This window comes from Empidonax traillii, unplaced genomic scaffold (assembly GCF_003031625.1).
Source record: "Empidonax traillii isolate 1590-97213 ecotype Southwest subspecies unplaced genomic scaffold, ASM303162v1 scaffold48:size2401408, whole genome shotgun sequence".
Classification (NCBI taxonomy): domain Eukaryota; kingdom Metazoa; phylum Chordata; class Aves; order Passeriformes; family Tyrannidae; genus Empidonax; species Empidonax traillii.
Window position 1 is genome coordinate 254038 of NW_020955241.1, and position 26149 is coordinate 280186.

The 26149-nt window shown below is 37.5% G+C and overlaps 1 protein-coding gene across 1 annotated transcript in view; it reads right to left on the reverse strand.

Moving 5' to 3' along the window:
• ADCY2 (adenylate cyclase 2) overlaps positions 1-26149 on the reverse strand; it is a 206652-nt gene that overhangs the window by 106122 nt on the left and 74381 nt on the right. Inside the window, exon 4 of the mRNA XM_027878943.1 lies at positions 373-522. Within this exon, the coding sequence (XP_027734744.1) occupies positions 373-522 (150 nt within the window). The remainder of the gene's footprint in view (positions 1-372; positions 523-26149) is intronic.

A 26149-nucleotide genomic window follows, 5' to 3' on the forward strand; every position in this document is an offset into this window, starting at 1 on the left:
TTTGCAGCACCGGTCTTGCGCATGAAGAACTGAAGATTTTCAAAAGCGCATATGGACATATCAGCTCATTCAATGAGGACAACAAAAGAGATGGGTGTGCCAACGTAAAATATATAGCATTTTTAACTTTCTTTATCATAAAATATTTATCTAAAACAAATGAGAAAAAACATAATTTGGGAACACAAATATCTAAAATTCCTTCCATATTCAGATGGAAACTGTACACAACTATGTTCAAAAGACTTTGTATATTTCATTAAGTAAGTTTAAGTAATTCATTAAGTGATTTTCCATTAACAAACTGGATTATATAGCGATGAATAGGGGGATAATGTCAAAACAGAAGAACAGACGTGAGTGTGACTTTACCTGCTGCCTCTTCTCAAATTCTAACTTGATACGGGACTTGATGCAGTTGCATGTGTCCTGATACGTCTGCTGCAGTGCGAGTTCCATGAGGTGTTTGTGGTATGCTCCTGCCAAGTTTCCGCAGATAAAAATTATTACATTTGCCAATATCTAGGGGTAAAAAAAAAGAAAAAAAAGTGTCAGGAAATTTATATAAATAAATTAACAGGAATTAATTTTAGGCTTCAATGAAAGATTGCTGCAGTTATGTACTTTGCTTCTGTTTGATTTATAGCAAAGGTTAACCTTTCAAAGAGCCTTCACAAATAGTGGCAAAATCCCCAGCAATGACAGAATTATATTTAGGTTGGATACTGTTATAATTTAGCATTAAATAAGAGTGAAAATTAACAACACGTTTGTCTACTAAATGAGGTACGCATTTCCTGAAAAAAAAAAAATTAGGCTCATGTTAGACATCCACTGCCAAGTATTAATTAGGTGGGATCATGATCTACTGATGCAAAACAATAGCTACAGCTCCCAGTAACAATTTCGGAAGCCATATTATTGCTACACTCTTTTGGCAAGATATTTTCTTTTCCAGGTGCGAAAAGTTTCACCTACACACATGAACAGCCTGACCTGCATTTTACCCTAGCCTGATCCACCACTATCTGTCAGTCAGGTATAAATATTAACCTTGGTGATGATAGGCAATGTTTAAGTAGCGAGATCTGACATCTGTCTACCAGAATATATTTTTCCCTTCTACCAAAAAACTTCATTTGCTTAAAACACAGAACTTTGTTTTACACAGATTTAAGATTCAGGTTCAAACTTACAACATCAGATACCCTCTGTACACAACAACTCACAAGCATGAGAAACTAGTTTGCTTAAAAAATCCAGACCTTTGCTGTGCTTCACCTTTGAAAAGGACACAATACTGTGTGGTGATGCTAATACTTTTAACTGTACACAGCTTATTGCTGCAAATAAAACAGACACATTTATCCATTCTAGCTTGTTCAGAGCAAAAGAAATATGAGAGAGTAATGAAACAATTACTCATTCAATAATAAAAATAACAAAAAAGATAATATTAAATTGAAGTTGAGATACAGCTGCAGTCTAGTCAGAGCAGGTCTCTATCTGTAAGGCCCTAGTGTATCATATAACCTGGATTACAAGCACTACATGATGTCATAGTACTTATGGTCTGGGAGGGAAGATAGAAGAAAGGCGGCCAAAATTTCACTAGTTGTCCACAGTTACTTTAATCATGAGGTTTATGATAGATTTCCCTAGTGATCATTCATTGGTTGGTTTTGGTGTACCCATGTACCAGGTAATCTTTTGTGAATAGCTAGCAGTGAAAGAGCCAAAGATCAGAAAAACTGTATGCTTCAGTGGTTCAGAGAAAAAAGATAAACTATCCCACTAAACAAAATCCATCTTCTAGTGGAATACATGTTATTCGCAAAAAATACACGGGCATTTTAATGCTCCTTTTCTAAATGGACACTTTAAAATGGAAGATTTAAAGATATACTTTTATTTACATGTCTGACATGTCACCTTTCATGGTTCCACCAAGCTAAAAAAGGGAACTATCCACCTTTGAAAGAAAAATGATCAATGTTTGCAATTTGATATAACTCTTCTTTCTTTCCCTAAAACTTTAAGATCATGGCATTATAATGTTTCTAAAAGCAACATCTGAGCGACTTCTTCAATTTTTCTGAAATACATAAATGTAAATATAATAAGGAAAATGTACATATTTCACTTTCTCCAAAGATCCTCTGTTATGGAGACATAAGAAATAGTTTAAATGAAACATTTTGCAACAGCCAATAATTAACCCCGCCCCCAAACATACAAGAATATGTGTACAGCAAATCATTTGAACTTAAAAATACTTTTATATCTCTTTGCAAATCAGAATTGCTTGATTCTGCTCTGATGTCAGCAACACCATGGCACTCTCAGCAGACACGGGTTAGCAAAAAAAGATTTGATGAGACAAATAGCAGTGCAGGGGTAGGGTGTCCCAACTGGCAATCATTTCAGGTTTTTAAAATGGAATTATGATGTATGAAGACTGCTGGGCATACAAAATGCTCACATATCGGTGGGAAAGTTTAGTAACAAAATGATCACTAAATTGTACTGAGAACAACAGTGTGCTGTCATAATCTCTAGGTAGCTGCTGATGTTGAAAGACTGCACACAAACTTACTAACTATATTGTCCAGCTTCAGAAAGTTATAGAGTATTATAGAGTATTCCTGAAGCAAAACTTCAGGAATTTGCTCAATTAAAATAAAAAAAATATACTGTAATGGGTAGATGGAGGAGTAAATTATGAGTATCTTCTTCACAATCATAGAAAAACAAATTACAGTTTTATGACTGAACTAGCTGAAGTGAGAAAATAGATGGAAAGACTGACAGGCAGTGAAGCTAACTAACCAGGCTTTACAGATTCTCAGTGGGGTAATTCAGCCCCCATGAAGCTCTGTGCTGGCTTCCAGTACCTGAATTAAGCTGCTCAAAGACAATTCAAGATATCTCTGCCATTGCCCCACTGTAGATTTTACACATAAGTGTGTAAGTGAACATGCAGATAGAAACTGTGCTCAAAATACCCTTAATGTTTCAGGGTAGAATATAGTTCATTCAGAAATGTGTTATAGGGTATTAACTCAGAAAAAGGAAATTCAAGAAATAAATGAACTTGTTTCTAACTCAGACCAACACATTTTTTTGCCTGTATGTAGTCTGGCTTAAGTGAATATTTCTGCTATTGAACAAAATGCATATTGTCAATAGACTGTTCAATAGCAAATACAATTAACCTTACTAGAAAAAATAAACAACATATATTCTTCTTGCTGAGTATCTCTCTTCTCCTAAGCCTTGCATTTTCTTCTGAACTGCAGCCCAGTTTCAACATATGAGCTCCATCCCAAGTTTGTTCTGAAGTCTCATAGGGTCTCCAAAATGGACAGGTTCAAAGTTTTCCTCAGCCCAAAAATATTAACTGAGCTTCTCACTTCTTAAGCAAGTATGCTAATCAGCATGTAATCATTAAAAAGTATCTTTTGTTCAAGCACATACTCGGAGAAGATCCCATGCTGTGAATCCTACCTGTTTCAAAGCCCTCTGAATGAAATCCTGAGTCAGACCAATCTGTTGTTCTATAGACTAGTACTCTGCAATCTTTTTTCCTTTTTCTTTTTCCCTCCCTATCTCTGCCTCCCTCCTGCTCTAGACGTATGCTAGATAATAAGAAAAGATGTGGTGGGTCTTCTGGTAAGAAATTCTGTATCGTTCTGTGATAGCTCTGATAACTGTGCAGATAAAACTGTAACTGAGAACCTCTGTAAGGGAATTCGGGGACACCTGAATAGACTACACAATAGTTAGGGCTTTGGCCCAGAAGGACAAGACTGAGCTGTGGGAAAGGATGTAACTAATGATGGTAACTCAGTGGCACAAAAAGACCAGGGTGACATTAAATGCAGTGTTGCATGAACCATGTCACATCGTTTACAAACAGATACTGTATGACAAAAAAACCCAAACCAAACACCAAAGCAAAACCAATACACACACAAAACAAAAAAAAAAAAAGGAAAAAAAAAAACAAACACAAAAAAACAACAACAACCTCCCCCTAACAATATAGATAAACTCTAGTAAAGTCCTACTCAATTCATCATATGAAAACGCTGAGCGACATATCAGAAGGTTCCATCTCTCTGTTCAGTCAGAGTGGAGAGAGAGGCCAGTCCATCTCCTGGGCCATCTGTACCCCTTCAGATTGATCCACTACATAAACATTATAATGAAGTTTCTGATTTATCAATAAATAACTTCAATGCCTACAGAAGGTGATCTAAATATGAGTCAAAAATTTACACAAGGAACACCAAGGTACCACTGGGAAGTATCTCTAGGTACTCCAAGTACCAGCTTGTACTTCTAATCACTTAAGGAGCATAATCATGCCTTATGCCTCTTCCACCTCTTTGACCTACAGAAAACTATGTACTTCCAGGAAATGGGGTTATTTTACATTCAAGCACATGTATTTTTCAGTGAATATCAAGTAATCAGATGTCTGGTGCTTCACTATGAAAACGGACTATTTAAAAGCAAATGAAGACAAAGTTAAGTAGCTATGACTAATTTCTCAAGAGAGTACTACAGTACTGTGAGCTGCTCAAAAAAATGTAGTGCATCATACAGAAGTTCAGCTGATGAAAGCTGCCCACAAAGATATATGCATACAAATAAGTACTATGCTATATAAAAATAAAAGAATTATAATACAAGTTGTTGATTGAAAAATAAATAATTTGTTAAGTATCCTGGAAACTCCTGTTGAAATACCAATATGAAAATCAGAATTCTCCATAGATTTTCCCTACATGTAAAGCTTCAGCTTATGAGTTACTTTGTAGCATTTCTTCCTCTGAATTCTTGCATGAACAGAACTAAAAAACAAAACAAAACAAAAAAAACCCCCACCAACAATTAACATTTTCTTCAATAGTTTTCCACTTTTCTTCTGGGTAAGAAAGTTCAGGAAATGGAAGCTGAGGGGTGGGCAAAAAAGGCTATTGTTTATACTGTCTGAATGGAAATTAATGGGAGAAAAAAGAATTCTTATGTTACTGCCAAAGTGCAAATTCTTCGGCTCTGCAAAGATGAATCGTCTCTCCCTCCACTTGATCTTTCATGTGATGGTTTGTGGTGTGACCTGCCAAGCTGGGGAACAAGTCTATACTTCTTTAGAACCTGTACAGTTTTCGACTCGGATGTAATTCAGTTAGAAAGAACAGCGCCAGGTAAAAACTGAAAAACAGCATTTAAAAAGGAAATGCTTAGCCACCATGTAAATTAGTCACCGTGTACTACGCCCAACAACGTTATTTTAAGTAGATGTGTTCAGAAGGTTCTCAAGCAAAATTCTTTTCCATGGAGCTCTGGTCAGTCACACAACGTTGACTTTTTTCCTTTCATATTTCCAGACCGATGGAAGTCCAAAGCCCAACATTTTAACACGTTTCAGTATCAGCAATATCTATAGCTATGTCATAGCTCACAAGAAGGATGACAAATTTGAAAACAGGAAACATTTTGCCATATGGCAAACTCTGTTTCAAAAACAAGCAGTTTGGGGAGGAGCAAAATTAATGAAGCCTGGATTTCTATGGATTTGTATCATTTTGCCCACTTATATCATGACTTATACAATACTTCCAACTCCTCAAACAGGCCAAAGATTTCTATAGCTGGCCTAAAACGAGTGATCATATATTTCCTAGTCCACCAGCTGCTGTTACCAAGAGTAACAGCTGGCCTCTTCCCGTACATAGTGAGATCAATAAGTTGGGGTCTTTATTATGAAAGCTCCTGTGTTTCATAAAGAAGTGTATCAATCTCTTGGACTTCTATTTCTGTTCCAGAGATAATGGTCAAAGTTCATGAATTAAGGTTATTTGGGTACAGAACATGAAAGGTTGAAGGAAAGACAGATAAGGAGTAACTGCTTACTTACTGCCTCAGGAATTCAAAGTAAAAATCAATTTCTGTAATCGTTGTACAATTATTTTAATAATCTGAAAGGTAAAAGATATTTGAATCCTCAAATACTTATGAAGGCCACAGTAAGAACAGACTGCAGATGAAGAGAAGAAACAGGAAGCTTCAGTATCCTCAGACACTTTGTATCAAGAAGAATGTCAAATGTTTCTCAGAAAGGTAAATAGAAATGCAAGTTGTGATTTTGCAAGAAACAATCCAACAAAAAAAAAAAAAAAAGAAAACACAAAACCCCACCAATAATCTAAGATCTCTCAAAGTAACTGAGAAGCAACAAAAAAATAATTTGAATTACTCAGTATCCCAGATGGCTCCATATTTTCAGTGCTGAAATAAACTTGGTAAAAAGTTCCTTTGTGGGAGGGGAATTGATGTCATTTTACAAGCCAGGAAGTTTTGACGCAATCTTGTAATTGGCACGTCTAATTCTCTTTGTAGCTTTTGCAATCAGACCATTGAGGACAGCAGCAGGATATTCATTTTTTGTAATATCTATGTTATTTGACATGATTTTCTTTTCATCATTATTACAGATTGAAATTTCTCATAGCTCTAGGCTGTTCTGTGGAATGACTGGATTTATTTTATTCAGCTCTGTGTATACACAGACCCTATCTATACACCAGTGTAGATGAAAACAGATCATAAACTCTAAGCTCTTTAATCAAACCCAGGGAAAATAAACTAGAAATAAGAATCAGAGTTACGGTCCCTTTAGATCACTTCTGTATAACACATATAATCAATATCATTGACTCTAATTAATGACTCTTCATATTTTGAATCTAAGATAATTTTTTGCCCGAGGGGAACTCACACTCTCCTTAGTCAGAAGGAACCAGCCAAGCCACTGGGCTTCCCTGCAAAGAGGTCTTTTCTGTTAACATGAACCTCTGAGATCAGTTAATTTCATTACTACTAAAACCACTCAAACATATTTAAATACAGAATTAATTGAAAGAAAAAAACAAAATCAAAAATTCAAATTATTAAGATATTTAAGTATAACAGTAACTTCAGGTTTGGCTTGAATTTTGGAAGCAAAAGCTGTAAACAACAGATACTCTCATTGATCTTAAAAACTTAAAAAGAATGAGATTAATTTTTAGGTTCTGGATCTCATATAAGGGTAAGAACTAGTGTGCTCTAAAAAACAAACAAACAAACAACCCCCCAAAATGCCCATAAAATTAATTTAAAAAAACAAACAAAAAAAGAGAATCATTAGTCTATGACATATTACAGAAATAATCCTATGTCTGATTTTGAGATAACCTCAGCCTTTTCCAATAAATTAATCTGGTTCACTCTTAAAAAAAAAAGGAAGACTAAAATTCATAATATAAGTACAATTACTTACAGGATCAGCAATACACTGCTGAGTTTAATGTGTACCAGTAGATTTCTCCTTACTTGCCCTCATCAGGAGTACTACTAAGCAATCTCTCCTGTACTACCTACCAGTCTTCATGAAGTTTATTTCATATTACTATCTACCGGGCTTCATGAAATTTCTTCATATATTATATATGTTTAAGTACCTCCCTTCTGGCACCTTTTACAGAAACTGATAAATGAACTAATAATCACATATGTGCTCTTTATTTATGTGCTCGTATGCTTAACCCTCAAAACCACAGTAATGATTTCAGCTTTCTTCCCTAATTGCTGTAGTTTCTACTGTATGTAACTGCACTGCATAGTAATATGCTACATACTCTCAATTACCAATATACATGGAAATTAAAATCAGCGGGCACTTAGGACTGCATGGATAAATTACAGTAAGAACATATAATCAGTGCAAATTTTTTACTGCATTGCAAGCAGATGGCAACTGATAGACATTTTAAAATAGTATTTTTTATGATCTCTAAATGAAATTCTGATTTACATAAGAATATTTTTCTTAGGTAATATTTTTCTCTATCAGTATTCATAATCATCTGGATAAGCCCTTAAATAGGAAATACTCAAGGATTTGTTCTACGTGTCTGATGACTAAGTTCATTTGTCATAATTTGTTAGCCTGTGCTAGGAATCAGTGGTCTTTGGCTATATACTTCGCAGAGAATGGTATGGAGCAGACGTGAGAATAACAAAGTGGTGTATAAGTGAGGAAAGGGATGACCTGCAGAACTGGATTAAACTGCTTCCAGAATGTCCCTGAAGTCAAAGTTTTGAATTATGACAGTCTTACATGTGTTTGTAAAGTTTTATAAAGAACTTGGTTACCATTTTGAACTATATTGAGATCTCTAATCAGTATTTGGGTTAATTCTTGATTGGAAGTAATCTAACAGTAAAATTTGCTCTCAGGAAACCTGAAAGTTCTATTTTCTGGTGTCAGGCAAATGCTGTGAAGAGTCAGCAAGTCAGGACAAAGAAAGTACTGAATTTGGTTTACATTCAGGAATGAATGAAGTAAATATTAAAACCTATTTAGGCTTTACTGCCAATTCATTCCATCTTTACATAAAAAATGCCATTATTCTCTCCTTCATGCCTCAAAACTGCCAAGACGTTATTTGTCAAAACAGGTTTTCTATTCCAAAGCCTTATTGTGAACCATGTTGGACACTCTGAAACGGTTCTTTCTAAATCACATGCTTTGTGGGAATATATTCTGAGTAACACCTCAAAAGTTAGCACAGTACCTCCCATTTATAGAATAGAATCACAGTCATGGAATTGTTAAGGTTGGAAAAGACCTCTAAGATCATCAAGATCTCCCAGCACCACTGTGTTCACCACTAAACTGTGTTCCTAAGCGCCACATCCAAACATTTTTTGAACACTTTCAGGGATGATTAATTCCACCATTTCCCTGGCCAACCTATTCCAGTGCCTGCCCGTCCTTTTTCCCAATATCCAATCTAATTCTCCCCCGGCACAACACGATGCCATGTCCTCTTATCCTATTGCTTGTTACTTGGAAAAAGAGACCCACACCTATCTGTCTAAAGCCTCCTTTTAGGTAGTTTTATAGAGTGATAAGGTCTCCCTTGAGCCTCCTTTTCTCCAGCACTTGCTATTCATACCAGCATTAGTGACAACTCCTATACAGTAGCATGTGGGTATACACTATAGACACCTAAAATACTACACAGCATTATTAGGAATAGGCTGTTACTCTTAAACTAGCTGAGGGCAATGATTAAAGAAATGGAGGTATTTGTTGGGGGAAGAGAGATTTTCCACGTCTCCACACTTGTTCTGTTCTTTAAGTCTGAATATAAGAACCTACCATTCACTCCTACCTTCTGTTCCTTGTCTTTTAAAGAACTATTTATGCATGCGTAGATCTTCCCTCCCAGCTTCTCAGATCACTGAAAAGATTTGGGCAAAGGCTTCCTTCAAAGGTTTTTTGGAAATACAAGTAGAGCTATCAGTGAAATCAGCCTCATCTACCTGTTTGCTGATGCCTTCAGAAAGCTTCAAGATACTTTTAAGGAAATAGCTCCTTTTACTTCTTTCAAAATAGGATGTGTTACAGCTTCATTTTTTTCCTCATGAAGTAACTGACTTTACAGGCCTACAGTCTCCCTGACCCTTTCTAGAACCTTTTCTTAAAGTTTATTTTCACATTTTCTACTTTATGGTCTTCAGAAACCAGAGTCTATTTCAGAACAATCTGTATATGCTCTCCTTCCCCCATTCCTCCAAGAAGGATTTTAATGTGAGATTTTCTTCAGTTTCTTCTTCACTGAACAGGGATACAGAAACTGTCTATTTGTGATGGCCTTCTCCTCCTCCCTGAGTATTTTTATAACCTGAATGTCAAATGTCCTTATGGACTCTCTGAAGGTTCTTTTTGTAACTCAAGTGCTGAAACAAGGGTTCAACACGCAAGGAAGGCGAGACTGGTTTGGTTAACTGCCACAGCTCTACTTGTTATCTAACATAAATTACATACTTGTAGATACATGCTCTTCAAACTCCCATCTGACCTGAGCACTGCATACAAAGGCATTTTGCAACACTTTAAAAAACATTTGCACAGATGAAATGTTTTCACTTTGGCTGATTAACTTCAGTGGAGCAAACAGATTCTAAAATTGCTGATAAACCATGCTAATTAGCAGAACGAATACCAGGAAACATTGCAACTACAACAGGCACAATCACAAGCTGAACTGAGATAGCTCCATAAGCTTTTTTATAGTTAGACTACTGTGCACCAAAGGCAAATGCTATTTTAACTGAATTAAAATTTAAAGTTTCTTATGATTATGTAGTATTAAAAGAAAAAATATAATTCCCTTTCTAAAATTCTCTGACACATTCTGAAATATCTTTATTGACATATTTTAATTTACTCATTCCTGTGCTCAGAACTATTCTCTAGAGGTTTTGCTTTAGGGATGGACCTACAAATTCTGTGCACTGTACAAGAAGAAAGCTTTAGGCTGTGAATGCTGGAGGAAAAATTAAATTCTGGCAGTAAACATGGCAAAGTTTTCCCTTCCAAATAATGTATTGCAAAAATCAAATGGGTTTAATACTGTGAAAACAAACAAAAGCCCACTAAACTGGCAATACCGCCATTTCCATGAAAAACTTGCCTATTATTACCTACACCTCTATCTTATTAGCAGGTTTTGCATTTAACATATTTGTTACAGATTAGTTTACAGTTTGTATAATACATTTCCACATATTTTAGAAAAAACCCCTGAGAATCTAATATTGAAACACATCATGATGCTTTGCAAAAACTGACAGGCCTTCCTACATAAAAAGAGAAGTTACTAACAATATGAAGGAAATAATATTCCAATTTCCAGATGATTGCATTCATATTGTTATTATATTTATTAATTTCTGACTTCAATCCCAAATTTGAATGGAATAGTATTGGAACAGTATAGATAAATTACAAATAGTTTCTTTTTAGAGATTCTGATGCACATACAACAACAAAAATAAACCATTTCCCTTCTCTAATGATTTTCACCTCCTGCCTGTATTTATAAAAGATGCCTGTTCCTACATTAAAACTCATAGAAAAATTACACCATAGGTGCTCACAAGCAGCAATATGAATAATGGAAAAAGAGCACTTGACATGGGGGGGGGGGAAGGGCGAGAGGGGTTCTACATGGAATGATTGTTTTTTTAATCTCCACAACAAAAACAATCCTGTACCAATAAAAGTTACTACTTAAACCCCACCAATTTCAGTTGCTTTTACAGTTACCTTCTACAGTAAAGTAAATTTCAGCCTACAACATACCCTTTAATAGTATAGGCTGTCATTACAAAGATTTGACAATATATCATGAAGATACAAAGTAATGCTAAATTAAAAAAGACATAGAGCAGTATTTCTGACACACCACCCCTTCTCCGTCAGAGAAGGGTGCTGAAGCATCCACGTGTTGTGAAGTTTTGTGATATCTAAGGGAAACAGGTCTCAGCACCACATAGAATAGCAGATTTGCTTTGCTTTTCAGTCATGTTACATTTAAAACAAAATCTTCTAAACCTGTAAATTCCTATACACCCGAAGTAATTAGTTTTTCTTCACTCAACATTTATCTCAGATCAACATTTATCTCAGTGTATGGACACAAGCCATGCTAACCAATGGGACTGGATAACAGTCCTTACTCTGTTTTACTCACCAGTCAAACATATTCATGTAAGCGTTTCTCAGTTCTCTACAATGGGCATTCAGTATCCCTACTTTCAAAATCTCAACCTGATCAACGAACTCTGCTACCTTGTTACCCATCACCTTCTGCAGAAAAAGGTTTTAATATACTGTCCTCTTTGAGGAAGCAACAAAACTGCAGCTAGGAAACAGCAGTTAGCAATACTTCTAAGAGAGCGCACAAAGTGACTCTTTTCCACTCCCATGGCTTATTAGACATATCTACAAGTCATGGGATGCTGAAGAACAACACAAGCTAACCTAAACTGTGCCAATTCTCCCAAATTCATTTGAGCACAAGTTTATCATCCGGCACAGAGCTTCTTCCAAGCAGTTTTCTCAGACAGCCTGCAAACGACAGGCTTCATGTAAAATATCTATGGACACTATTATAGAAGACTTTAAAACTAATGAGCAGGTCAGTCACTGAATGGCCAGTCAGATGGGTAACACCAGTAGGTCTGGCTTTTGCAAGAGTACAAAGACAGGTTTAGCCCCTGTCATGAGGGCTTCTCAAAACAGAAGCATGAGAAAGAAAATGATCGGCAGCTCACAGGAGAGATCTTTAAATGCTGGATGCAGGTCAAAATAAGGGAAGCCGCATGCAAGGGTCACACAATAGGACAGACAGAAGACACCTCAACACTTCACTGTTAAAACACCAGGAAAGGGACAAAATTACTAATGGCTTAAAGTGCCAGGACAGGACTGCAATGAGTAAGGAACTTTGCTTCCTCTGATCAAGGCTTAAAAATTCCTGAGTTGTCTTAGTGCTCCTTAATTCAGTCACTTTGCTTATATTTTGCAGCTAGTTGCTCTGAAGTTTATTTGCTTTGCCGCTATGTACACATTAAAATTTGTGACTTTCTTTTGTCTTCCCATAGATTTTTCATCTTCCTCCATCTCCACTTCTTTGCACTGTACAGGTAGTGTACATAGTGTCTGTGGAGGTAACACAAAAGTGGACAGCAAATTGCTTCGAAGTGGTCCTTTACAAGGCACTCTTCAGTAAAAGCAAGTAGCAGCAGGAGTAATGGCTATTAGGACACCTAGCTGGCTCGCACTGGAAAAAAGTTTGAGAGGCTGCATCCAAAGCTGGGCAACAAAGGTGGTGAAGGGCCTTGAGGGGTGAAGATGTATGAGGAGTAGCTGAGGTCACCAGGCCTGTTCAGCCTGGAGAAGAGGAGATTGAGGGGAAGTTAAGGTTAGATATCAGAAAAAGGTTCTTCACCCAGAGGGTGGTTGGGTACTGCAGTAGGCTCCCCAGAGGTCACAGCACCAAGCCTGACAGAGTTCAAGAAGCATTTGGAGAATACTCTCAGGCACATGGTGTGACTCTTGGGGATGGTCCTGTGCAGGGCTAGGAATTGGACTCAATGAACTGTGTGGGTCCCCTCCAACCCAGTATATTCTGTGATTCTGTGACCATTCCTGGAATCCTAAATCAGTGCTAACAAATGTACAAATTGTGCATGAGGCCCCCACCTTTAGTAAGGAAAATGTAGACCCAGATTCAGAGTAAAATAGTAATGAATAGCTTTTCAGAAAATAAATACTTGTTACTTCTGATCTGTTCCTACTCTGAAACAGGGTTAATCAAAAGTACTTCATAGATGGACAAAGAAAAGAGCGAATATGCCTCTTTATTGGTGTTTTGTGGAGCTGCCATCATTGGTCTGTATGGCTGAGGGAAGGTGTATCCCCACTGTAGTTACCAACGCGTAGAGACCTTTCTATACTTAGCACTGTGCTGAACATACTAATTGCCTGCCAAATAACAGAAAAAGGTTTGCAGACATGAAGGCAGTGCCTGCTAAAAAGCACTGCTACAGAGCCATAGAGATTATTTCCTGGAAAAGTATTTTTTTGCCTACAACAAAATCTCAACGTTCTTCCTTTCATCCCATTATGTATTGGGAAGTTACAGCACCTCAGATAATATATTTTTTAGAGTCTGACTTTATCCTAAAGAGAGAAGGCTATTAAAAATGAAGTGCTCTCTATGTTAGCAAGAGTCTGCTACTGAACGGGAGTTTTCATTAGTTTTAAAACTGGAGAAGCATTGTGAGCCAAAGTCTTACATCCAACATCACCACAAAAATCACCAATTTTATATAAGGAATTAATGTGGTTCTCTCTTGTTAAGAAAATGGTGTTGTTTTCAAAAAGTTATCTGCCATTTCTACATCAAAAACTATCTTTTGATTTATATTCTCTACACATTTGCATAGCAAAGAATCTCTGTTATCTTTTCTAAATCAGAATCCCTGGAGATGGTCTCAGATGCAAAAGAGTCAGCACATTATTTTCTCATTAGGTTGTTAAAAACCTCAGCAGAGATCCAGTTGACAGTCCAGTTCAAGGACATGATGGGATGAGGCCACAAGAACCAAGAGAACTTGCTAATATCACTACAAGGCCACTCTTGAGTACCTTCAAAAGCTCATAGGAATAATGGGAGGTTCTTGAGTGCTGAAAGAAAGCAAATCTCAGTCCTGTGTTCAGGGAAGATAACATCACTCTGAACCCTGGGAAGGTGATAGTGCAAATCCTCCTAGAAGCCATTTCCAACCCTATGAAGGACAAGAAGGCGACTGGAATTAGTCAGGATGGAGTTCTGAAGACAAAATTATGCCTAAAAAACCTGAAAGCCTTATGTGATGAAATGACTGGCTTTGTGGCTGAGGAGAGAGTGGCTGAGGTACCAGAGCCTTGAGCACACCCATAAACCCTCACAGGCCTTACCAACCTCAGCTGGGGTTTCCACTAACATCCCTAGGCCAAGGAGCTCTATATAAGCACAACCTGGGGCGTTTAGCTCCTGCCTGTGCTATAGGAATCCTGGTCTCCAGTTAAGCTATGCCAATCGCAGACTCCCTTGAACTGGATCCTCAGTCTGTGGACTGACTTAACCTCAGTCCTGCCTTGTCACTGAGGATGTGACCAGCAATTGCTGGATGTGATCCTCACATAAGGATTGGCTTTCTGACTTGACTTTGCACCTGTCTACTTAACATGATTTTGCCTTATAGTCTTGACACTTGGTTTAACCTGGTTACTGTCTCTGGGGTTGCCTTGCTCAGGTCTTGCCTTGCCTTGCAGTGGGACTGGGATCAATGCCATGTTGCCGCATCCCTTAACTGCTTCCTTGCAAAGAGCTCTGAAAAGAAATGCAATTCAATTCACTCAATTTTCATTAAAATAATATGATTCACCCAGGAACTTCAGTTCAGCACCTTCAGGTAATGTCCCTGGATTCAGGTATTGAAAACATAGTAAGTGCTTTATAAGCAAGCAACGACAGGGAAGATTGAATTCCTGAGATATATTTCTATTTGCTACACATCAAAGTAGCATACTAAGACAGGAGTAGGACATAATGTCGATGCTATCTAGTCACTTTCTATAGTGTAGGTTCATCAGCAGGAACATTGTGGCCAATTAACACATCAAGTTCCATCCATGTTCCTTCCTAGTATCTTTTACTTACTGAATAAAAGTGCACTGAAACATTTATAGTTTCTAAAAACATAATTTCCCCTTACTTTAATTAAACACTAGGAGCATTTCATGTGGATTAATGCTAAAGAGTTGCCTCTATCTCATAATTTCTAGAACTCACCAAGGTCCCCAAACTTGGGCTTCAGTCGTTGTTTTCATATATGCTTTTACGAATAACAAGTTTTATCTGTGCATCAGTTTGCAAAATAAATTATTTTACTATGTAAAAATGTAAGTATAACTATTACTTTGGCATACATAAGCAAAATATAGTTTTCATTGCACACCCATACAGTGGTGAAAATCCAAAAGTTCATGAATTGTCACATGAAGCGCTACTAAGTATAAGCTCATCTTCTAAATTGTGCAGATAATATAATATTGGGAACTTCAGCAAAATGGATTTTTGACTAACATCAGTGCTACCTACTAGGAATAGTGATTTTTTACTTTCAGACTTATATCACAGAATCATAGAATCAACCAGGTTAAAAAAGACCTCTGAGATCATCAAGTCCAATGTTTGACCTAATACCACCTCACCTACTAGACCATAGAATTTCCCTAGAAAGGTAAAATTACAAAATACATTGAAACATTCCTTTTAAAGTGACACAAAATGACTAATACAGTCATCACATCTTTCATTAATTTCCATGTAACTGCAGTAGCTTGTGGTATGTTTGCAAACAACAGAGATAATACTACTACTTATAAATATATATTTAGACTTCTAAATGCTACATTTAGCTTGGGAAAACAAATTACCTATTTAAAATTGGAAAAGACAAAATTCTAAAACTATCAAAAATAATATACCTGTCTAATCCTAAATATTTTTTAATGATCAAACTGTTAATACTGCTGTGAAGAAACCCTAAAATCCCAAAAAGCAACTCACATATAAAGTACTAATTTATAAACAATGGTTGTTTCATTTTAATCAAAACACATCCCACTTAAAAAGCATTATTTTATTAGTTTGGTAAAAGCTTAAACAAAATATCACTTTAGCAAATAATGAGCTGTGTTGCCATATACTAAAAGACAGATATTACAAATCAGTTACACAGCCTGCAACTAATGAGTATGACTGATAAGTGAGGGACACTGATGTATTGCAAAAATGTATATCCTCTAAAGGCGGATCTGTGTGGCAGATGGCTAACCACAGAAGTGAAAGACCAAAACCCAAAGTTTAAAGCCTCAGGTAATAAATTTCTTTGACCAAGGACACAAAACTCAAAAGTAAAGCCATGATCATTTATCACTGTCAGCGCTGTACAGCACTAAGTGTCCCTGCAACCCTTCCAAAATTGTATCATATGCTCCAGTGCAGATAACTCTAAAACCTATTACCACCTCCCTACACTTAATTCTGTTAGATGTTCTTTGGGACGTCACAGAGAACATGCTGGGATGCTGTTATCCCCTCTGTCCCATAGCCATAGCTGCATACTTTGGTCATCCACTTCTTTTTTCAGGTAATGTAGTGGGTCGATGCTGGCTGGACACCAGGTACTCACTAAAGCCACCCTCTCACTTCCCTGTACAACTGGACATAGGAGAGAAAATATAGCAAATGGTTCATGAGTTGAGATAAGGACTAGGAGAGATCACTCATCAATCACTGTCATGGGCAAAACAGACTCAAAGTAGGGATATTACTGAAATTAATAGCAGGAGAATGAGATGTAAAATTAATCTCAAAAACACCTTCCCCTCACCCCTCCCTCCTTCTCCACGTTCTACCTCCTGCCCATCCAGCAGTGACACGGAGATGGAGAAGGGCAGTTATGGTCAGTTGTTTCTGCTGCTGCTCAGGGAGAGGAGTCCTTCCCCTGCTCCCTGTGGGGTCCCTCTCATGGAACACAGTGCAATACACTGGTGTACAAAACACTCTTACACAAGAGTTATTTCGGGATCATGAGTGGAGTTTATCCTGAATCCCACTGTGTCATACCAAAAACTATCCAGGCTTGGAAGTGCTCAGTGTAGCTTGTAGCAGTCAACCAAATATGCCACTTTGTAAAAGCATGGCATGACCAGTCACTGAGTGTTACACACAGTAGTGGTCTACTCCTCTCAAAAGGGGTGGAACGAGATAAAAAAGTTCCGTAGAGAAGAGCTTGGAAAAAGGACAATATTGTGGGAACATTATGAAGATTGACACACTGCAGGGTAGACAGAGCACAGAGTGCTCTTGAGTGGTTTTGAGCTTACTGACTGTTCACTGCTCCAACAGTAAAAGTTGTCTGCTAAACGGATGTAGAGCTCAGGCAGCAAAACTACATTGGAAGTATACGTAGACACCGTGCAGTCACTTCTCCCCTGAGGACCACTTCAGCTTTGGGTTACCTTCCCACCCTAAAAAAAGAACTGTAACACTTTGGAAAGTAAGTCTGGAGTAAAATTCTCTTCATTTACACACAGTATCAAAGTCTTACTGCTACTAAATGAATTACACCCTTTTGTTTTGCTTTCTTTACAGATAATCCAGGCAATCAATGGGTAAAAATAAGGGCTTTTAGGCAGGTTTTAAAGGAAGATATTAGACGACCTGGGCTTCAACAGCAGTTTTAGCTGCAGATTATAGGCAGTGAAATGAGAGTACCTGGTGTTTGTGATTACAATACATCTACTAAATATCAGAAGAGATAGGGGGCCATATATTGATCTATTCAGATTTTAAAAATCAATTATCAAACTTAGCTTTGAGAAGAGATATAGTAAGTGCTAGAAGTAACTTAGAAGAGACATAGTGAGTGCTTCCACGCTTTTAAATACTGTAAGTTTTACTAATGATTTTCAACATTTCTTGCTAGTGAAAAATTGCTATATGTGTTCAACAAAGGATTAAATGAATGGCACTTAAAATAAGATACTTTTTAAAAACATATTCCACAATAATCAAAGAATATTCAAGCAAAGAATTTAGCAGGACTTAAACTAGTAAGACACAAAAACAGAATTAACAGTTTATTAATATATTTAATGACTATGCATTAAAAGCAAATTAAAACTTACTCTAAAAGCACCTCAAAAAAGGGTTTAACAAACTTTTATTCAGCAGTCGATTCTTTCACAAGCTCTTTAGAGACCTGCCTGCTGTTTTATATTATAGGTAATATTAATCTGATATTTAAATGATCCTCTACTGGTCTTTCAACATTAATTTAGTATTCAATGCAGAGCTCATCACAATCAATATACTTAGAGACAGTTTGAAAATGCTCAAGATAAATCCAAACAATCACCAGTAGTCAATTCCAACAAGAATTAATACCCACCTCACATCCTAAGAAATTATAATTTCATATGCTCAAAATACATACAAAAATAAACTATATTACAGTAGTTGGAAGTACATACTGAAAATGTCTATTACGGATGAAGGAAAAGATTAGTCATGCACCACAATTAGTACCAGATGGATAATTAAGTGAAGTACAACAGGAATACAAAGATTAGTGCAGGTAAAATATACAGAACAAAGTAAATAAATAGTTGGAAATACTGCAAAATTATCTCACAGTAGAACAAAATGGATGAAATTTTAGAATATCACTATATTACCTTCTATATACTCAGGAGAAATATTCAAAGCAAATCAACTGCCTTAAAGACTCAGACTGAAACAGGATGCTGACCAAGGTGGTTACAAAAACACCAAGACTGTCATCTACATGTCTAAGAAAATCCCTCACAGTTATAGACATGGCTGCAAGACGAATCCTGGATTCTAAACATCTCCCAAAAGTAATACTTTGTAGCACATAAATAATTTTTTTGCTGTCCACATTTGGTATTTGTCTCCTTGTCTAAACACCTTGATATTTGAAATACCAAAATATTATATCCTGCCCTCCATTAAACAATCTCTTCTCCGCAATCCTTATTTTTCAAGGAAAATTAATGACCTCACATCCGCAACAGGAAAAGTGGAATAAAATTAGCAAATTACAGAGCTGTCAACCATCTTGCTCTGAATCACGTGACAGGGCACAGTGGTGCCTACCGGCTGGCAGGGGAAGGCAACTGCAGTAGGTGGTGCCCCACAAGGACATTGTCTTTGCCTCTGCTGCATGCCCCTCTCTTCTGTGAGCCCCAGGCAGCCTGCCCAGATCCCATGCCACAGTGGGTCCCCAGGAAAGTAAGGCTGCACAAAGGAGCATGCAATACAGAAACTGCAAAGCGGGGGGGAAAAAAGAGCAAAACAAAAGGGAGAGTAGGTGGAAAATGACTAAGTTTAATGTGCTGCATTTTGGAGGAGACATGCCTGTTACTGCTATTAAAAATAAACAAACAATTAAATACTCCAGATTTGTCTCCCATCTAGCATGTTTATGGTAGTTACAGCAAATTCTATCATATCGTGGGAAATGTTTCCATAACTGAGGAAATTTATATCACATTTGAATAAAGGTGTTTTGGGAACAAGTTAACTGCTTGCCTATGCTGTGCTCAATTGCTAGTTTTTTGAGGAACCACTGCAGCAGGGGTCTATCAAAATAGTGTGAGATGTTAACTTAGATGTGTTGATTTCATCCTTAATTAGGGTCAGTGTGACCTAGGTCATGGCAAACATCTCCAAGCTTTAATGATGACGGGAAAATCCATTCACAAATTAGAATCACATTTCCTCTACGTTAAGAGAAACAAATCCATCTGGATTTTAAAGTGCAGGTATAGCAGTGTCAAGGTGGATGCAGAAAGGCCCCTTAGAAACTCTGTGATAGATGAGCAGAAACAGATTTTGCTTTCCTTCTTTCTCTGCTGCTCTCAAAGGCTGTCAAAGGCAATCACCATCAACACTTGCAGCATGGGGAGGGAGCCAAAAACCTTTATGAGAATTGTGAGATGAGGATCTCAGAAACACTGGCAGCAGAGGATCCTTGCAGCTCCTTCTGGCTTTGTAATCCACATAGTGGCCTTTACTTCTGCTTCTGCACACTTAAGACCCTAAGGTACTTTCTGGCCTTGGACAAGCAGGAGTTATAATGATTTCCAGGCTCATCTGATGATACAATACACCTCATGTTCCAGGTGAAAAGTAATTAAATTCCCTACAGTGCAGGTAGAGACAACAAACAAATTACAATAAGAAAATCTATTAAGTTATATTGATTTTTTGAAAACTTTAAAAAGGATGGTTTTTTTTATGTACCATATGAAAGATCCTAAAAATACATAATGATATTCATCAGATCTGTTGAGAATAGACACGAAAATGGCCAAGGTAAATATGTTCTTTTCCACTTCGGATCTGAGCTTTATCCTTTGCAATAACTCCTCATACTACAAACATTATATAGGATGTTTGAGATCAAACTGTATGACCCCAAATATTAAAATAAGCATTTAACCAATAAGAAAATTGAATAAATGGAGGCATATAGCATAAAGACAGTATTTGAAAGGACTTCAAATAAATCAACAGGACTTCAAGAGTCAATGCCAGAGAGACATAGGTCAGCTCTCCTGAATCCCAAAGCAACATACCGTGGTACTTTGGCACTGATGAAATGTTATCACTGCTCTAACTTTAGAATTTTAAAATAGTTACATAAGTGAACACAGCTTTGGATTTATTTTCTTTTTTTTTTTTTTTTTATCCATCTCAACGAACTTCTAAAAAAGTAGAACAGAATTAACTTCTGTAAAATGTCTTTTAATTCAATTCTCTACAACACTGTAGGGAAAAAGGAAAACCAAACCACCCAAAAAACAGAACAGGCAGAGCTGGCTGTCACAGTATAGTACTAATGATATTTGTTGTACTATTTCCAAAAGCTTACTTATGTAAATGTAAAAGTGCAGGAGACTTACCAACTATTAAAAATATCTAGGTATTTAAAAAGAAATTATTTTTCCATGTACATTGTGGTTTAGCACCGTCCCTTACCACAGCTATCTCCACCACCCTAAAATGCGGTAAGTGGCAATAAAAGAAAAATGAACAGCCACACTCTTAATCAGTGTAGGAGTTATTTACCCTACTTGCTCGTCCAAGCCTGTTCTGATCCTCCAGACAGTCTGACTTTCAGAGGCAGTGCTGTGTTCATGTGGTCTGTGTTTTAAGCTATGACTAATCAAACTTTATGGTCTGTTGCTCATATCATGGCAAAGTACATGAACTTGATGAAGAAACAGAACTTGAGGAAAGAAGATTTCTATACTTGAATTCAGGCTTATAAAAAGGTCTTGTGATATTTAGATGCCGGACTCACTGAACCAAAACGGAAGGTACTAATGCAAACCTAACAAAAAAACCCTTGCTAACTACAGCTGCAACACAACAGTATAATCCACAGACTTTGATTTGCTACTAAAATAATGTGTAGAAGAGGGGGAAAAAATAAATTTATCTATATCATGTAGACTTTATAAATATAATTTTGCATATTATATATATACACACATATATGCACTGATGCTGTCAAGACCTCGTATAATGGAAAACATTTCATCACCGTAAAACTGCTGAATACCACAGAATATACAACAATTTTTCCCTGGAAAATACTGGAACTATCTCATATCCATAATATGAACCGATTTACAATCCTGAGTTCAAGAAAATATGTATGAGTTTTGAGCCATACACACTGCAGTTCTACTTTGATCCATGTCTTGAGTACTTTTTAGGGGAAGACTCTAATATGTGAAACATAACACCCCTTTGAGCCACTGCTTATTGCTCTTTTGTGAACTGACTTTGTCAGGAGGAAGTACAATATCCATAATGCATTCTAAAAGTTTTCTTATCAGCAGCTATACAATTATCATTCCCTTCTTTTGGCATTCAGTTAGTGAGACAGTAACTGCATTATCATTCAGATACACTGCAATTTTTCTTTATTTTTCTTCTTTCTAATTCATGTCCATTTATACATCCTTCTGATGAATACATGTTTTAAAGAGGAATAATCTTATTAAAAACAGAAATATAAAATTTTTCCTCCTGGTCTAGAAAGGATGCCTGCTCCTAAGTACAGATTTTCATTTCCTACATCCCTATTAGTATGGGTATAGAAGAATTTTTTTTTTTTTTTAATATTTAGCTTCACAACTCTTAAACTAGAATTGTTAAAAAAATACCACCAAAAAAAAAAAAACAAACCACACAGTAAGCAACAGCCCTGCTGAAACAATCCCAACTGCTCAAGTTTTAGCACAATACAGCATAACCATAGCTAGTGTTTTCTTCTTTAGAATTATTTTTAGTAGAAGCAGATCTCAACATTTTAGCTTCTGACATGAAAAATGAACATATTTATTTATCTTAGTTCACCCTAATAAATGCATAACAGTTCTTTTGAACCTCCTTCTGAAACTACAGAATAATGTGCATTTTGTTAAGCAAAATGTTTTGAGTCTTCACCTCAGAATTGTATGGGTAAGGTCACAGATTTTTAATTTCCTTCACTAGTAACATTTCAGCTAATTTGTGCTTGCCTGGAGCATCAGGCTTGCCATTTTTTTCCTCTTTATTCAGGGTCATCAGAATTTACATGACCTACTTCCTTACTAAACAAGCATGCTATGAAGTATTAATGGATTTTCTGTCTTATAGACTGTGCTTTCATATTGTCTAAGGAAAAACTTTCAGATCAGAGAAAAGCAACAAGGAAGATCAAAGGTATAGAATGGCTTCTAAGTAAGGGAAGATAAATAATTTTCAATCCTCTAGCCTGGGAAAGAAATTATAGGAGAGGTGTGACAGAGGTTTATAATATCATAAATGATCTGAAGAGGGTGAACTGAGCTCAACTGTTCAGCCTTTTCCAGTGTAAGAATTTGGGGGATGCAAACAGATGACAGGTTTGAAACAAGCAAAAAATTATACAATGCAGTTAAGCTGCTGAATGCTTTGTCACAAGCAGCTGAGAAGCAAGATACAGTATACTGAAGGATTAAAAAAAAAAAAAAAAAAACTGAAATTAAAATTTTTAAAAGGCCCAGCTAGGTTGGAAAAAACGCCTATGAAAAAGGTTTGTAAGAAACAATAAATAAGAAATAAGCAAAAATGGATTTCAAACAAAGGTGTGAGGGAAGTAGAAAGAAGAAATAAATCATCGGAGAAAACTTTCAGCAATTCATAAGGAAAAAAACTGAATTCAGAAGGCTAAAATAAAATGGCAGACTTTGTCTCTGGTCCAGCTTGGACTACCTGCTACCTCCAGCAGTCAAGCCACACAGCCTCTGGCCTCTCCAGTATCCATCCCAGGCTTACAGCCTCATCTCCCACTCACCAGCTAGTGTGGCCTGACCAGTGATCACCCATGAGACATACACCCAAAAAATATGTATGCAGCGCAGTCTTTCCAGCTGCCCCAGCTCTTGAGCCCCTCTGACCCACAGCCCCCCTGAGTACCAACTGGCACTTAGACCTCTCCATTCTCTCCAGCTGCTCCGACACACACCTGGGACCCTGTGATACTTGGTTTCCATTCCACAGTCCCCTCGCACACATAGACATGTACATGGACACAGAATAGGTGTGTCCCTTCATCAAGCTAGGAATGGAGGTTGATAAGAAGACTGAATAGGCAGTGCAGGTCAGGGATAGGGCATGACCAGATAACTGTACTGACCAGCAGCCCATTAACACATGATCAACCCCTTTTATTGCCTTATTCCTTTATTCTCTCTCACCTATGCCTCCTCCCAACCACTATGATCCCCTCTCCCCTCACCTTTGGTTCCTCCCTTAATATCCCATCCTAGGTCTTGTGCAATCCAAAAAAAGCTCTATCCCTGCATCCACTAATGAGGCCCACAGGCTGCTGGGAGTGACCCCCACCATCTGTAGCGTGAGCTAGGGAGGCATTCCCATTGACTCACCTGGCTGCTGGTTGTCACTCCTAGACACTGGGGCTAATGTCTGTGCTGTGACAGCCCAGCAAGGATCTTGGGCAGGGTATTCGATTTGCTCTGAGTAGTTTACTGGGGTTCCTCTGTCATTGTTTCCCTGCTCCTTTGTAGTTTTGCAGATTAGCTTTTAATCAACTCTGACCTAACAGCTGATCCAATCTAAGTCAGTGGAGTTTGGAAAGCACAGACAATGGATATCAGCAGCAAGTTGAGGCAACGATAATATCCAAATCTCTTGTGAAAGCAAGGGCACATTTTTTCTAGAGAGGACCAGCTGGTTGCAGCTGCAACGATTAGCTCAATAACAGTATGAGAAGGACTGTAGTCACTGCTGGGGCTGCTCCAGCAGGGCTGAGCATGGCTCTCCAGCACACCTGCTGCTGCCTAACTGTGGTCTCCACCTATCAAGAGGGAAAGTAGCAGAGCTTTGCAACCCGAGACCCATTAGCATCAGTCTCTCATCCAAGACCTTCAACAGGTGATTCAAAAGCAGAGCTGAGTTTAATACCGACTCTGCTGAGGAGTCTTGCAAAGTGGGATCTTTATTTTTACTCTGCTCTAACCTAGAGGGTTGAAAAAGTCCAGGACTGATGACATAAGTAAGTCCAGGGAGAATAGGGTACATGTTCACAAAGGTTAGTGCTTGCTCCCCCACTGTCCCAGGGAGGCCAGCTATGCTTGTGTTCAACTCTTGGATTTGACTTAGGAATATTTTTAGCAAATGCAGCTGAATTTCAACAAAAGCTGAAATAATGTAGTTGAGAGAAAATAGCTAGATAACGATTTAAGGGACTATGTCTCTACCACGTACATGAGATTCTGAAGTGACTTGGTCAGTACTGATTAGCAAGGGAATCATCTCTGCATTCAGAGGTCATCAGTGCAGCATCAATAAACTGATGTGAGAAAGTTCCAAATACCCAAGGAAAACATTCGCTGTCTAAGTGACTAGATAGTAGAAAAAAAAAAAGGTGTCATCACTCATGACTGCAAAGAAAACAAATATGAACAGCAAAAAAAGCAAACTCTTAAGCAAATAATAGAGAACCTAATTAAAGGTGCCTTATTGCCCACATTTCAACTTTTCAGTATTCTACTTCCTGTTTCTTAGCATTTATGCTTTGGTCTCCTTTTTTTGCACAGATAATTTAATGTGTTTCTTCTCTGTCTCCTTATCCTTTTTGCTGCATGTTCTTTTTTATACACCGTGACCATTTCTGTTCTTTTATGACTTTCAAATTATTATCCTATGCTTATTTTAATAAGAAGTGTGTATGGGGGGGGTGGTGCAAGACAAGCCCTAAGGATCTTAACCAACCTAAGTGGATTTGATGTTATGAAATTAATTAAACATGATAAATGAGTGGATCTAAATGGCATGTTAGGGAAAAAGAACCGGAGTTGGAATGCCACCACTTCACTGCACTGTTAGACTCAGAGGACACTGTCACTACAGCAACAGCCTCTCTGGGTGTCACACAGGGAGCACACCATCTCCTCTCTCCGTTCCTGCCCACTGGCCTGTGTGAGTTGGCTGGAGAAGGCAGACTGCCTGGGAGCATTGCTCGTTGTCACTATGGGTTGTTCTTTCCACAGGCTAAATTTTAATGACTCTTTCCACAGGCCAAGCACTGTGCAAGAATCCAAAAAGTCTCTCACAGAAAGAAAGAGTGCATGAAGGTCAGCATCACTCAGCATTCAGAGATCACCAGGAAAACCCCAGTAGACTTCCATCAGAAGCTAAAACTCCATCCATCATGTACATACTAAAGGAAACAGGATTATTGCACACCTCATAGTTGCATTCAGAGTGTGAAGCTCTCTCACACAAGCTACTGCAAACCTCCTTGAATAATCCCAGCAGTGTTACTAAAAGTACCTATGTGAGTAAATGCTCATCAGGATGCAGTCTTTTCTTGTCTCAAAAATATTTGGGCAAGATCTCATCTCCAAGAGTCTTTGGACAAAGTGCGGTAATTAACGCTGGTGAATAAGATAGACAAATCCTGTTGTGGTTAGCCTGAACAAATGTTTCTGTGATAGAGATGCTGCTAAACTAAGATCACACAGAGTGAGAGAAAGAAGATTATTCAAATGTGGCCCTTAGAAATCTCTTAGACAAACGAGCAAATCTCTTCAGAGCAA